This window comes from Bos grunniens, chromosome 9 (genome assembly GCF_055505025.1).
Source record: "Bos grunniens cultivar Pamir isolate PY7600 chromosome 9, Bosgru_T2T1.0, whole genome shotgun sequence".
Taxonomy (NCBI): domain Eukaryota; kingdom Metazoa; phylum Chordata; class Mammalia; order Artiodactyla; family Bovidae; genus Bos; species Bos grunniens.
Genome location: NC_141173.1, coordinates 83,000,581 through 83,015,498, shown reverse-complemented (window position 1 = coordinate 83,015,498; position 14,918 = coordinate 83,000,581). Strand labels below are relative to the sequence as shown.

At 37.4% G+C, this 14,918-nt stretch overlaps 1 protein-coding gene across 16 annotated transcripts in view; it reads right to left on the bottom strand.

Moving 5' to 3' along the window:
* UTRN (utrophin) overlaps window positions 1-14,918 on the bottom strand; it is a 556,162-nt gene that overhangs the window by 159,982 nt on the left and 381,262 nt on the right. For all 16 annotated transcript variants that reach the window (XM_086318195.1, XM_086318199.1, XM_086318196.1 and 13 more), the window contains one exon: window positions 8,682-8,854. In XM_086318195.1, coding sequence (XP_086174321.1) covers window positions 8,682-8,854 — 173 coding nt within the window. The remainder of the gene's footprint in view (window positions 1-8,681; window positions 8,855-14,918) is intronic.

Below are 14,918 nucleotides of genomic sequence, written 5' to 3'. Positions count from 1 at the left end.
TCTTTGAACTCTGTTTTCATTAGATTTGACAATTTCACTGGCCTTTGAAACCATATGTTAATAAGGATCCATATTAAACATCATTAAGCTGATAAGTGAGCATTTAATTAATATAATTCTAAATGACACAAATGTAACATAAAAGTTTAAGCCGTGGCATTCACATTACTGAATTTATTAGTAATTTCCAATTCACATTTTTTCCAGGAGGTAAAATATTGAATACCCTGTCAAAGTTCTTAACCACCTATCTTCTAGCTCAAGTTTCAAGTTACTAGCTATCTTTATATCCATCTAAATGGAATACATACTTGTAAGCATCATTTTTTGATTGCAGAAGAATAGTTGGCAAATTAGATGTCACTATTTTAAAGGTGTAGTTGAAGTTATCTGCAAAGACTTGAAAATAATATTTAAGATATTAACCCAAGGTGTTGAGCCACATATAATTCCATAGTTCTAATGACCACATCGTGGTCAAAGGAGGTAATATCAAGCATTTCTTATAGGCATGTGGAATGTTCAAAAATATTGACTGTCATTATGATCTTTGACAGATGTTCTCTTTTCTAAAAATGATAAATTGCAGCAAATACTTTCTGCCATGACAATATTGACTTCAGCACAATTACAGCACAATTTGAAAAAAGAATGTACAGAAAGGACATCTATCTGATGGCCTTATTTTCAGAAAAGAATGAAGCAAGGCTGCATGTCACGAAGATTTGGAGAGGTTTTGGGAGTTAAAGAGGAATCAAAATCTTCAAAAGTTAGAGATAGTGGTGAATACAATAGAAAATCATTCAGAATCACAATACCAATTCTAAGTAAAAACTGTCAAATTATAGTTGAAGAAATTTTACCATTTTTCACTTTCCAATGCAACACTAGGGAGTCCAGAATTTAGATCAGGGGATAGGGAAGTTGACTTCTGTTGACTATAGAGCAGCAAAGGCTGGAAAAGCAGACACAAGTTCAAGGAGGACAGGGATTTCAAAGTCCTGACATTACTGAAATGGCTTATAATGAAATCCAAGCTCAGTAGAAGAGGTTGATGAAGTCTGAAAAGAGGAAAAATTTTAGCAACTTAAGATAAGGAGAAAGATGGACAAATTGGGGAAGAAGAAGGAAAAATAAAAAGAAAGCTAGGAATTCCACAGTTGAAAATATTAGTGGATGTGCATTTTTAAACAATCTAGTTGAAGTATTGTAGATTCATTATATATACAGAATAAAATGATAAAGTTGGAGGACAGTATATGGTAGGATGGTCCTGGTATATAAGAAGCTAATGGAGGAAGGTCTTCTTCATAAAATCCATAACTTTCATGTGAAGGACAGTTCTTTTACTGATGATGTTCTAAACGATCCTGATTTGCTACAACAGAGGGCTCTTCTCCAACTAACTTGGTAAAATCAACAGCACTCAGATGTTCATGGCCTGATGGGATGTAATAAAATAAAATGTGTGTTTTGAAAACAATTTGCCCTTGCTCTCTTAAGATTGATCATCCCAGGGATGCCAAGATAACATGGGGTGTTAACTGAGTCCCAGGCATGGCCAGACCTATGGGGCTTAGAAACAAAATGGGAATAAAAGCATTTACAGATAAAGTAAAAAGAAACTGAGAAGTCAAAATATAGCAAGTTATCAAGAGAGATATCAACACCAAGGATGACAGTTGAAGAAAGGATGGAGAATAAAAAGGAAGTCAGATGCTCAAATCAATGAGTGAAGTAGAAGAGTGCCCTCCAGATCAGGAGGAAGCAGGACGAAGACAGTGAGAGGGTAGAATAATGGATGTATTGATTTCTAAGGAGAAGTTGTCGAGAGGTGCAAAAGCAATGCTTAAGAAACCAGTGAGGCTGCCAACCTTCTCTCTTAGCCCTGGGCAGCAGGGCTCTTGTTCAGCCAGTGTCTGCTGGCACCATATTGAGAGTTTATGACTGGAATTCTAATTTATTGCTGTCCACAGCAGTAGTTATATATTAGATTCTTCTTGCTGACTGCCAGGTGAGGAAAATGGGAAAACTGAACTCTATTAGAGTGTTTTAAGTAAAGCAGGGAATTAAGGGGACAACACTAAACTTTGGAGAAAAGTGATGGAAAAGTTTACAGAAATATTAAAAATAGAGGAGAATTTGTTCACAGTAGAGGCCAGTGCAACGGTAGATGATACTTTAAAAGAAATGAGAATCAAGAACACAGAAACAGAAATTCATAGCACACTCAGCATGCATTATTTTCAGTAAGGACTGAAGCAGGCAGTTGGCTGGGAGGTTGGGGGGTTCTAGATTACTCTACACTTTTGTTAATGAGAACACTTGCCCATCCCAACTTTTTGGGAAGGGATTTTCTCACTAACTGTAAGCACATTCCTGGCCACTTCTCCATCCCTGTAGAGGGAGACTGAGAAATCTGATTTGTAGATTTGGGAAATACAGATATACTTAGATCAGCCCAATCTTCCCTTTTGAGAACAAACCTGCAGAGACTGAGTTCTTTTCTATCCTTCCATGTACGGTTTCCCACATGGGAGACCATACTGGCCAGTAACTGCTGGTGATTCTGCCTGCTTCTGGAGTTCAGTTAACAGTTTCATTCAGCTCTCACTCTCAGCTACCTCTTATAGCCTGGCTTCTGTCCGTAATTAACATGACACTGATGTTCTCACTTGTTCTTACTTTTGTTCACTTTTTCTTGCAGCCAGGAAAGAAGGATGTTAGTTCTCCAAAATTCCTAATATTAGTGACCAAGAAAAAAGATGGAGTAGGGAGAATTTCTATGTCTTTTGGACTAATTAGTTCCAAACATAATGGTTGGTAATCAATGAGAATAATAATAATGAAAAAAATCAGTGAAAGTGTTAATCACTCAATCATGTCCAACTCTTTGTGACCCCATAGACTGTAGCCTGCCAGGCTCCTCTGATCATGGGATTTTCCAGAAGAAGAACACTGGAGTAGGTAGCCATTCCCTTCTCCAGGGGGTCTTCCAGACCCAGGGCTCAAACCCAGGTGTCCTGAATTGCAGGCAGAGTCTTTACTATCTGAGCCACCCAGGGAATAGTTAACAATTATTCAGTGCTTACCATGTGTTTTAGGCACTTTATAAAGGCTAAATTAATTATTCATGATGACTCTATAATGAAGTTATTCTTCATATCCCTATTTTGCACATGAGGAAATACATATTGGGTTACTAACCTCCTCCACAGTATCACAGCTGCCAAAGACAAAACTGGTGTTTAAATCTAGGTGGTCTAGCTCCAAAGTATTAATGCATCCTGTACTTCTCTCTGAGGTGTGCTTCCTATATGAGGGCCCATTACTAAGAATAATGAACCATTTTATCTTTTTTTAATTGAGATATAATTGACATATAATATTAGTGTCAGATGTACAACATAATGATTCAATCTTTTTATTGATTACATGCCATAGTCATGATAAAATACTATATTTCCTGTTTTGTACATTATATCCTTGAAACTTATCTATTTTATACCTTAATTCTTTTTACTATCTTTACTATCTTAATTCTCTTTATCCCCACTTCCCTCTGATAATCACCAGTTTGTTCTCAGTAGTGAGTCTGTTTCCATTTTGTTATATCTTTTAATTTTTTAGATTCCATATGTAAGTGAAAACATACAGTATTTGTCAATATATGTCTTTGTCTTATTTAAATAAGCATAATACCCTTCAGATTATATGTTTTATATATATATATATATATATATATATACACACACATACATACATATATATATATGGTGGCGGTGGTTTAGTTGCTAAGTCATGTCCCACTCTTGCAACCTCATGGACTATAGCTTGCCAGGCTCCTCTGTCCATGGCATTCTCCAGGCAAGCATACTGGAGTAGGTTGCCATTTCCTTCTCCAGGGGATCTTCCCAACCCAGGGATCAAACCTGGGTTTCCTGCACGGCAGGCAGATTCTTCACCGACTGAGCTTTGAGGGAAGATATATATATATATAGATATAGATATATTATATATGTCAGCTCATATACATGTATATTCCATAATATGTGTGTGTATAGTGACTCAGCAGTAAAGAATCCACCTGCAATGCAGGAGACACAGGAGAAATAGGTTCAATCTCTGGGTTGGGAAGATCCCCTCGAAGAGGGCATGATAACTCCCTCCAATATTCTTGCCTGGAGAATCCCCATGGACAGAGGAGCTTGGTGGGCTATAGTCCATAGGGTTGCAAAGAGTTGGGCATGATTGAAGTGACTTAGTGTGCACACGCATGCACCCACACACACACACACACACACACACAGTGGAATATTACTCATCCCTAAAAAAGAATGAAATTTTACAACTTGTGACAACACAGATGGACCTTCCCAGATGGCGCTACTGGTCAATCTGCCTGACAATGCAGGAGAAGCAAGAGATGTGGGTTTGATCCTGGGAAGATCCCCTAGAGTAGGAAATGACACAACACCCCATGCTAGTATTCTTGCCTGGAAAATTACATAGATAAAGGAGCCTGATGGGCTACGGTCCTTCAGCTACTCTTTACTGGGCTGCAAAGAGTCAGAAACAACTGAGAGACTTGAGCACACACACACATACACAATTAGATGAATATTTATAAAAAAATTATTTTGTTATGTGTATGAAGTGAACTGAAGTCACTCAGTCGTGTCCAACTCTTTGCGACCCCATGGACTATAGCCCACCAGGCTTCTCAGTCCATGGGATTTTCCAGGTATGAATACTGCATGAATACTGGAGTGGGTTGCCACTTCCTTCTCCAGGGGATCTTCCCGACCCAGGGATCGAACCCAGGTCTCCTGCATTGCAGGCAGACGCTTTACCGTCTGAGATACCAGGGAAGCCCATACATACAATCTTTTTTATGCATTTAACAGTTGATGAACATGTAGGCTGTTTCCTATATTATGGCTATTGTAAAAAATGCTCCTATGAACAATGGAGTGCATATATCTTTTTGAACTGGTGTTTTCACTTTCTTTGGCTCTATAGCTAAAGCGACTATAATCAAAATAGTATGGCACTGTCACAAGAACGGAAACATATATCAATGGAACAGAATAGCCAGAAATAAGCTCATGCACAGAAGGTCAATCTACAACAAAAGAGGCAAGACTATACAGTGGGGAAAAGATAGTCTCTTCAATAAGTAGTGTTGGGAAAACTGGACACTACCCAGGAAAAATTAAACTAGACCACTTTCTCATACTGTATCTAAAAATAAACTCAAAATGGATTAAAGATTTACAGGTAAGACCTGAAACCATAAAACTTCTAGAAGAAAATATCTATGCAGTATACTCTGTGTTGGTCTTATTTTTTTCGGGGGATTTGTCTCTTTAGGCAAAGGCAACAAAAGCAAAATTGAATGACTGGGATCTCATCAAACTAAAAAGTTTTGACACAGAGAAGGAATCCATCAACAAAATGGGAGAAGATATTTGCTAATATGTCCCATAAAGGGTTAATATCCAAAATAGATAAAGAACTCATATAATTCAGTATAAAAACAGTCCAATTTTAAAATGGGCAGAGAAGCTGAATAGGCATTTTTTTCCAAAGAAGACATACAGAAGTCCAACAGGCACATGAAATACATCCCACATCACTAATCATCAGGAAAATGCAAATGAAAATCACAATGAGATATCACTTCACACCTGTCAGAATGGCCATAGTCAAAAACAAATAAATAACAAGTGCTGCTGAGGACATGGAGAAGAAGGAATCCTTATCCACTGCTGGTGGGAATGTAAATAGGTACAGCCACTATGGGAACAGTATATCAATACTTAAAAAAATTAAAAATAGAACTACCATAGGATCCAGCAATTTCACTCTTGTATTTATCTGACAAGGTCTCTTAGCAGCTCTCCTTGTCTTTAGAACTTTGCTTACCTAATAATGCATCCTCCATAGCTGTGTGGGAGGGATCTTTCCAAAGCTTATTTTTCAAATTTTATAACCAGTGGAATGGAGCACACTACACACAGGTGTTCCAAGATTCTGTCTTACCTCTCCCTTCACCCTTTTCTCTAATCACAATCTTTCCTCTCTACATCATCAGCAGATTCTATTCTCACTCCAGATTGAACTTCTTAACTGTTCAGTGAAAACTCAGTGTTATTTCCAACCTCCTGTTTAGATGTCTTTTTCTAGTCTTCAACCAGTCCATCTGGGGAAAGCTATACATCTTTCAAGGCTCAGCTTAACCATCACCTCTTTTTTGAAGCCTTTGATAATCATCTGAAACGGAAATAACCACCTCCTCCTTTGGACTCCCCTTATCCTAAATAGAACTGTGAAACCTCTATGAGTAGGGGCCATAACTTAATTATGATTAGCAATGCCTCAAACTTAGAAGTAAGTTCTCATTAAATGCTTGAATCTCCAGAGATGGGTAATGAGGCTGAAAATTATTTTAATTCATTATCACATTAATAACACATTTTACTGGAATGTATGATTTGTCTTGATGCAGAAGTCCACTGACAAAAGCTTATTCTCCAATCTTCTAAAAATAACATCACTTATTAGATAATATTCCAATGATAATTTATGAATTCTTCCTTTCCAGGTTAGAAAAAAAAATGTGACTTAGTCAATAAAGGCCATGAAGAGTCAAAAGAAGGTTTTTTGTCTTCACTAAATTCTCCTTTCTGAAGAACTCATCCTCCAAACTCTCAAAATTTCAGCACCACATGCACAATCTTGACCAGGGCCATCCCTGTGCCTTTCAGCTTGTTAGACGTGTTGGTTGTTCTAGAACCTCAGTGGACATTTTTCACTGTGTTTAACACTTTAAATCTTTTTATTTATTTATATTTATGGAGAACAGAAAAGGGAAAACCAGTGGGATCTGGCTAGTTGAAAATTCAATTTTTAGCAAGCATACATATATTCTCTCAGTGTATAACACTCCCTAATTTTCCTCTCTTACTGGAAAAGAGCAGTGGGTGGGTGAAGTCCAGCAGGATCTTTACACAGAGGCTTCCACAATCAGGCTACAGTACCTCCTCTTTAAGTGTAAAAAGAAGTACAAATTTCCCGTCATGAGTCTTGAAGAATAAAAAACCTTTCGGGAAAGATAATTTTAATTAAAAAAAATTTCATTCATGATAGATAGCCACTGAAAGATTTCTGCTCTATACGAAGTAGTCTATGAAATGTAGAAACCAGTTGAAGCAGATTCCCTGAGCCCCTTTATGTAAGAAAAAATAAAACCAGATGCTACAAAATTTAATATAGATTAAGGAACTATCAGATTACCACATTCAATCTTCACAGTAATCATGTGGGCTAAATATTTATATTTTGATATTTAAGTGAGAAAACCAAGGCTCAGAGAGACTTAGTGACTTGCCCAAGATCAGTAAGTAAAGAGTAAAGTCAAATTCAAGATCATTTGGCTGAAGGTTGTACATTTTTCAAGACATCATACTGTTTCTGAACTTTAAAATTTAAGAAACCAACCCAGGTGCAAGATCCAGGTCTTTATACCAACATTCATCTTTTGTACCTTTGCTCAATAACATATTCTCAGTCACTTTCTGCTAAACTCATATCTAGTTAGGTATTATCCACCATTCAGTAAACATAATTCTTAAATGTTCTTAACTCCCAATAATATTAATAGTTGTCACAAAGGTCATTTTTCAAGGTCCTTTCTTAGTCAACATTCTAGTTGTCAAAGTCATCCTTTTTTAATTTTGAAAGTGAAAGTGAAAGTCACTCAGTCTTGTTGGACTCTGTGCAACCCCATGGACTATACAGTCCAAGGAATTCTCCAGGCCAGAATACTGGAGTGGGTAGCTTTTCCCTTCTCCAGGGGATCTTCCCAACCTAGGGATCAAACCCAGATCTCCCCTTTCTTCAAATGGAGACACGTCATCAGTTTCCATTTTAGTATCCATAAGTGACATGTAATTTCTAAAAGTACACCTTCAAATTGGACATACAAATAGCACAATGAAGCAAAACACATTCATTGCCAAAAGTCAAAAAGATCTAGATTCAAATCCTGATATGAAACTGCTGCTACTGCTAAGTCGCTTCAGTTGTGTCCGACTCTATGCAACCCCATAGACGGCAGCCCACCAGGCTCTGCCGTCCCTGCGATTCTCCAGGCAAGAACACTGGAGTGGCTTGCCATTTCCTTCTCCAGTGCATGAAAGTGAAAAGTGAAAGTGAAGTCGCTCAGTCATGTCCGACTCTCAGCGACCCCACGGACTGCAGCCCACCAGGCTCCTCCATCCATGGGATTTTCCAGGCAAGAGTACTGGAGGGGGCTGCCATTGGTATGAAACTAGTTAGCTCAAAAACTTTTCAAGTACTTTATATTCAGTAAGCCTCAGATACCTCATGTAAGAAAAGACTTTACTATGCACTTTACAATGATTTTTTTTGAATACTAAATCAAGCAATATTTGTAAAGATTCTAACACAGTACTTATTCAAGGTAAACTGTCAACAATTAGCAGGTACTGGTAACATCATTAGCATTATTAAGTTTAAAATGTGATATGCAAATTTGTAACTAGGAACAGCTGACAAAGGCATTGGACACTGGTAAGGCCTCTTGTTCTCTTCATGATATGCAAAAATCATGAAAATCCTGCCCCCCTGTTATTTTGGACACTGACATCACTGACCTGATGCTGGCGGATTTAGCTTTTAAGTCATTCCATCTTTGGTTCATATCATCCAGTCGATGCTGAAGCATAGTTGCCTCTTCAGAATTTCCCAAAGCTTTTACCATCTTCTGCCTGTTTCCATCAATGCTTTTAAATATGTCATTGTGGGCATCAATTTCCGCCTGGATGTCCTGAACAGAAAAAGGCAAAGAGGTAATACAAATATTAGATATTAGTGTCAACACTACTTGGGATTGCTGTACAGAGCTGTATTCTTTTATATTCCACAGATGAGCTTTTTAAAAGCAAAATAGCTAATTTTACCTTATATGATAACAAATTGACATGTTTTCACAATTTCTACATTGAAAATAATAGTCTTTAAATCTTTAAGGCACTGATTACCCCATTCTTAAAAATACAATGTATTAAAATCTACATTTCAAGTACCAACTAGTTAGATGTTCAAATTCAATGAGAAATTTTTGAAATTTTGTGCAATTGTGATGGCCAAATCACTCAACTTTACCTAATACCCAAACAAATTCTTTCTCCCCTTTCCACACAGACAAAACTTCCCTCAAAATATGAAGTTTTACAGAGGTCACTACGATACCACATAATTTAAAAATTTTTGTTACATTTAGACAAACTTACTAATAGTTCATCCTTCCAATCCAATAAAATTCATTCCTAAACTTAAAAAAGCATTTCACAAAAATGTTTATCCTATTAAGAAATAAAAAACAATGACAAAATAGTATTTCTCCTATTCAAAAGGAAAATATTTGGTTCACTTTTATAAAGTAAATTTGAGTATAGTTTAAGTAAAATAAGAATTATTATAAATTAATAATAAAAATTGGTTCAGACTTTGAGAAAGCATTTTGGTAATTTGTATTACAAGTCTTAAAGCTGTTCAAATTACCTATCCTAAGAAGATTTAAGTATAAACACATTAATCACATTGATTGTTTTTAAAGTAAAAACCATCATAATACATTAATGCTGACATACTATTGGGTTTTAAAATGGAGGATATTGTGATGTCAATTTAATTTTTAAGGTAGGTGTTTAAATTAGCATATGTATTTGTAAATCATTGAACACACATACTTTAGAAAATCATAAGAAATAAATCAGAAGAGTGTAATCTCTGTTTAAGAGGATTAAAGGTGATTTTAGCTTTCTTCTTTACATTTCTCTGAGTTTCCAAGTTTCTATAAAAAACAGGATTTCTTTCTGTAATTAAATAAATATAACAAATTTAAACTTTAAAATATATCCAGTCTTATGAAGTTTTTGGTATTCCCCCGTTACAAAGTTGTCAACACAATTTTTTGTATTAATTTGGCAATTACCTTTCCTTCATGAAATAAATGGGACATGTGGCTAACTCTACTGTGATAGTCATTACCATACAACAACCAAGCATGAACTTACAAATGGAAAGCAGACAGCAGAGGGGCCCTGAATTTGTGGGGTAAGTCTCCAAGGCATTAATTAGTAATGAATATTAAGGCAATGTACTGCAGAAATAAAAATTATATTTCTGGTAATGAACAAGAATTAGTAAAAGGAAGGTATACTCTTAAACACTATCAGATCAGATCAGTCGTTCAGTCATGTCTGACTGTTTTGTTATATTTCTCATCTTCAATTTCCCTTATAAACCTAATTCTTAAGTTTCTCCAATTTTAAATGAGCATCGTAAAGAATTAAACAGAATGTTTTCCAATACTCAGAAAGCTGTTACTAGTTTAGAGCTCACTCCTGATAAGCAATTCAGGCATTCCATTATGAATCAAGGCTTAGAGGACTTCCCTTCTGTCCAGGGGTTAGGACTCAGCACTTCCACTACAGAAAGCCTAGGGTCAATCCCTGCTCAGGGAACTAAGACCCCACAAGGCACGAGGCACAGCCAAAAAAAAAAACAAGAGGGAGAAACATTCCCTCTGACCCCCTAAAAAAGAACCAAAGCTTAGTGGCCAGCATCAAAGTAATTGTTTTTCAAGCATCTACAGACCTAGGACACATGGAAAAGCCTTTTGTGCCTCATTATTCCAATTAGCATGGTGAAAAGATAACACTTACATGAGGTTAAGGGATAGAACTGTTGTATTATAACTTCTGAGAAGATTTGAGATGTCTAGCATGACATTTGGTCAACACCGAAATCAGATTGATTATATTCTTTGCAGGCAAAGATGGAGAAGCTCTATACAGTCAGCAAAAACAAGACCAGGAGCTGACTGTGGCTCAGACCATGAACTCCTTATTGCCAAATTCAGACTTAAATTGAAGAAAGTAGGGAAAACCACTAGACCATTCAGGTATGACCTAAATCAAATCCCTTATGAATATACAGTGGAAGTGAGAAAGAGATTTAAGGGCCTAGGCCTGATAGATAGAGTGCCTGATGAACTATGGAATGAGGTTTGTGACATTGTACAGGAGACAGGGATCAAGATCATCCCCATGGAAAAGAAATGAAAAAAAGCAAAATGGCTGACTGGGGAGGCCTTACAAATAGCTGTGAAAAGAAGAGAAGTGAAAAGCAAAGGAAAAAGGAAAGATATAAGCATCTGAATGCAGAGTTCCAAAGAATAGCAAGAAGAGATAAGAAAGCCTTCTTTAGCGATCAATGCAAAGAAATAGAGGAAAACAACAGAATGGGAAAGACTAGAGATCTCTTCAAGAAAATCAGAGATACCGAAGGAACATTTCATGCAAAGATGGGCTCGATAAAGGACAGAAATGGTATGGACCTAACAGAAGCAGAAGATATTAAGAAGAGGTGGCAAGAATACACAGAAGAACTGTACAAAAAAGATCTTCACGACCCAGATAATCACGATGGTGTGATCACTCATGTAGAACCAGACATCCTGGAATGTGAAGTCAAGTGGGCCTCAGAAAGCATCACTACGAACAAAGCTAGTGGAGGTGATAGAATTCCAGTTGAGCTATTCCAAATCCTGAAAGATGATGATGTGAAAGTGCTGCACTCAATATGCCAGCAAATGTGGAAAACTCAGCAGTGGCCACAGGACTGGAAAAGGTCAGTTTTCATTCCAATCCCAAAGAAAGGCATAGCCAAAGAATGCTCAAACTACCACACAATTGCACTCATCTCACATGCTAGTAAAGTAATGCTCAAAATTCTCCAAGCCAGGCTTCAGCAATATATGAACCGTGAACTTCCTGATGTTCAAGCTGGTTTTAGAAAAGGCAGAAGAACCAGAGATCAAATTGCCAACATCCACTGGATTATGGAAAAAGCAAGAGAGTTCCAGAAAAACATCTATTTCTGCTTTATTGACTATGCCAAAGCCTTTGACTGTGTGGATCACAATAAACTGTGGAAAATTCTGAAAGAGATGGGCATACCAGACCGCCTGATCTGTCTCTTGAGAAATTTGTATGCAGGTCAGGAAGCAACAGTTAGAAGTGGACATGGAACAACAGACTGGTTCCAAATAGGAAAAGGAGTACGTCAAGGCTGTATATTGTCACCCTGCTTATTTAACTTCTATGCAGAGTACATCATGAGAAATGGTGGACTGCAAGAAACACAAGCTGGAATCAAGATTGCCGGGAGAAATATCAGTAACCTCAGATATGCAGATGATACCACCCTTATGGCAGAAAGTGAAGAGGAACTCAAAAGCCTCTTGATGAAAGTGAAAATAGAGAGTGAAAAAGTTGGCTTAAAGCTCAACATTCAGAAAACGAAGATCATGGAATCCGGTCCCATCACTTCATGGGAAATAGATGGGGAAACAGTGGAAACAGTGGCTGACTTTATTTTTCTGGGCTCCAAAATCACTGCAGATGGTGACTGTAGCCATGAAATTAAAAGTCGCTTACTCCTTGGAAGGAAAGTTATGACCAACCTAGATAGCATATTCAAAAGCAGAGACATTACTTTGCCAACAAAGGTTCATCTAGTCAAGGCTATGGTTTTTCCTGTGGTCATGTATGCATGTGAGAGTTGGACTGTGAAGAAGGCTGAGTGCCAAAGAATTGATGCTTTTGAATTGTGGTTTTGGAGAAGACTCTTGAGAGTCCCTTGGACTGCAAGGAGATCCAACCAGTCCATTCTGAAGGAGATCAGCCCTGGGATTTCTTTGGAAGGAATGATGCTAAAGCTGAAACTCCAGTACTTTGGCCACCTCATGCAAAGAGTTGACTCATTGGAAAAGACTCTGATGCTGGGAGGGATTGGGGGCAAGAGGAGAAGGGGACGACAGAGGATGAGATGACAGGATGGCATCGCTGACTCGATGGACGTGAGTCTGAGTGAACTCCAGGAGTTGGTGATGGACAGGGAGGCCTGGCGTGCTGCGATTCATGGGGTCGCAAAGAGTCGGACACGACTGAGTGACTGATCTGATCTGATCTGAGCATGACATTAATGGAGTCATATTTGAGAGGTGGAAGAGGTGAACACAAAGTCTGATGGATAGCTTCTGCAAAATTTATGCTCCAAATTTGCAAATCCATTGGTCTCTGGGTTATCTAATGACAAAGCCAAACCAGGTCTCCCTGCAAAGTGTAATCTGAGTACACCCAGAATTAGCATTAACAAAAAAAAAACATTAACTAAACAAAAACTCTAGGACTGTTGACTCTTTTCCACTTTACTAGCACCTCCATCCCAGACAGTACAGAACAGACAGTGATGGGGAAGCAGTGGGACACAGCCAGATACTGATTCAAGGTTTTCAGGTTGAGCAACATTATGCGTGCAAATGGCAATCTGGTTATAATCTTAGCTTGGGATGTTTCAAATAGAACTTCTCAGTAAAAAAGAGAAGGAAAAGTAAAGTTTTGCTGGAAAATCTTTCACGACATCTCCTGAACAACACAGTGCTATCATTTAGAAGAGAACTGTTCTGTTTTTGTGTCCTTAAGTGCATTTGAAGACATCCAAAGAGATACACTGAAAGCCAAGTTTTAAAACGTAGGCTGTAAATATGTACGATAGCCATTTTTCTCAAGAAGCTCAGTGACAGAGTAAATAAGGTCTGCGTTGCCAAGGAGAAACTGGCCTCAAATTTCCTGTGCAGGTTCCTAAATATCATTATCAGTCGACCACACCAAAAATCACAAGGCAGTTTCAAAACACAGCTTCCTGACGCAGCCTATTTGCTTCTTTTCATATTCAAGAGACATAGAAAGGCATAGACATAAGATTCATAAGCAGTTGTGTAAGTTTCACAAGAGCATTGCACAACATGAGGAAATTTGGATACCAACAGCATGAAGCAAATTTGGCTCTTCACATCAGATCAAGTGATGGGTTTTCCAATCTGGCCACAATTACAAATGGAGTAAAACAGAACTATGTCACTGGCCCAGTCAATGATTATAAGTATTTCTATAAAGTTGTGATTAACGGCACCAGCAGTGATCATATACTCATGTTGGAATGTAAGTTTCAATATGTGGAAAACCCTTCCACACATGAGCCTCATCAAAAGTGAGGAAGAAAATCAACAACCAGAAAATGATCAAAGAAGAAGAAACCAACATACATAATTTTTTTAATTTAACAGTCGGTGGCATATTTATTTGGTCAAATGTATTAAGAGTTATTAAAAACAGACAATCATCTTAATATTCCTTCTGTATCCTACACAGTTTCTGTCAAACACAAAAACAGATGTAGATAGATATATATAGGTATAAATAGACTGTTGTAAAATGCATAAATGAATGTTTGTTCATCTGATAGACTAGCATATTAACCACTGTAATGCCAAAAAAATCAGACAAATAATTAGAAGCAAATGTAGCAATCATTTTGCTTAATCTATTCATTTCAAAAATGTGACATGGAGAATCTAAAATTACTTACAAGCTTGCATTGCCAAGTCTTGCCTCAACTTCTCACTGGAAATTTAGAATTACACGCGGTTAATGAATCATGCTCCTTCATAGATCCCTGTGTAATGATGCACTGGTTTTTAAAATCAAGATGCCAGCATGGGAGGCTGTCAGATCACGACCTTGATGTAACATCAAATGCTAAAATAAATTAAAGTTCTACGAAAGAGTGTTGAGTCTCACTGCATAGCCGGCTGGCTTGCCCTACTAATGTTCACCTCTGTCACCTGAAACTCTCTGACCATTAAAGAAACATTAAAGCATGAAATGCTTATTGATAATTAGTTATGGGAATGTAATCCCTCTAGAAGCACAAAGCAATGCTCCTCCAAGCATTTAACATAAGCCAGTCATATGCACAGA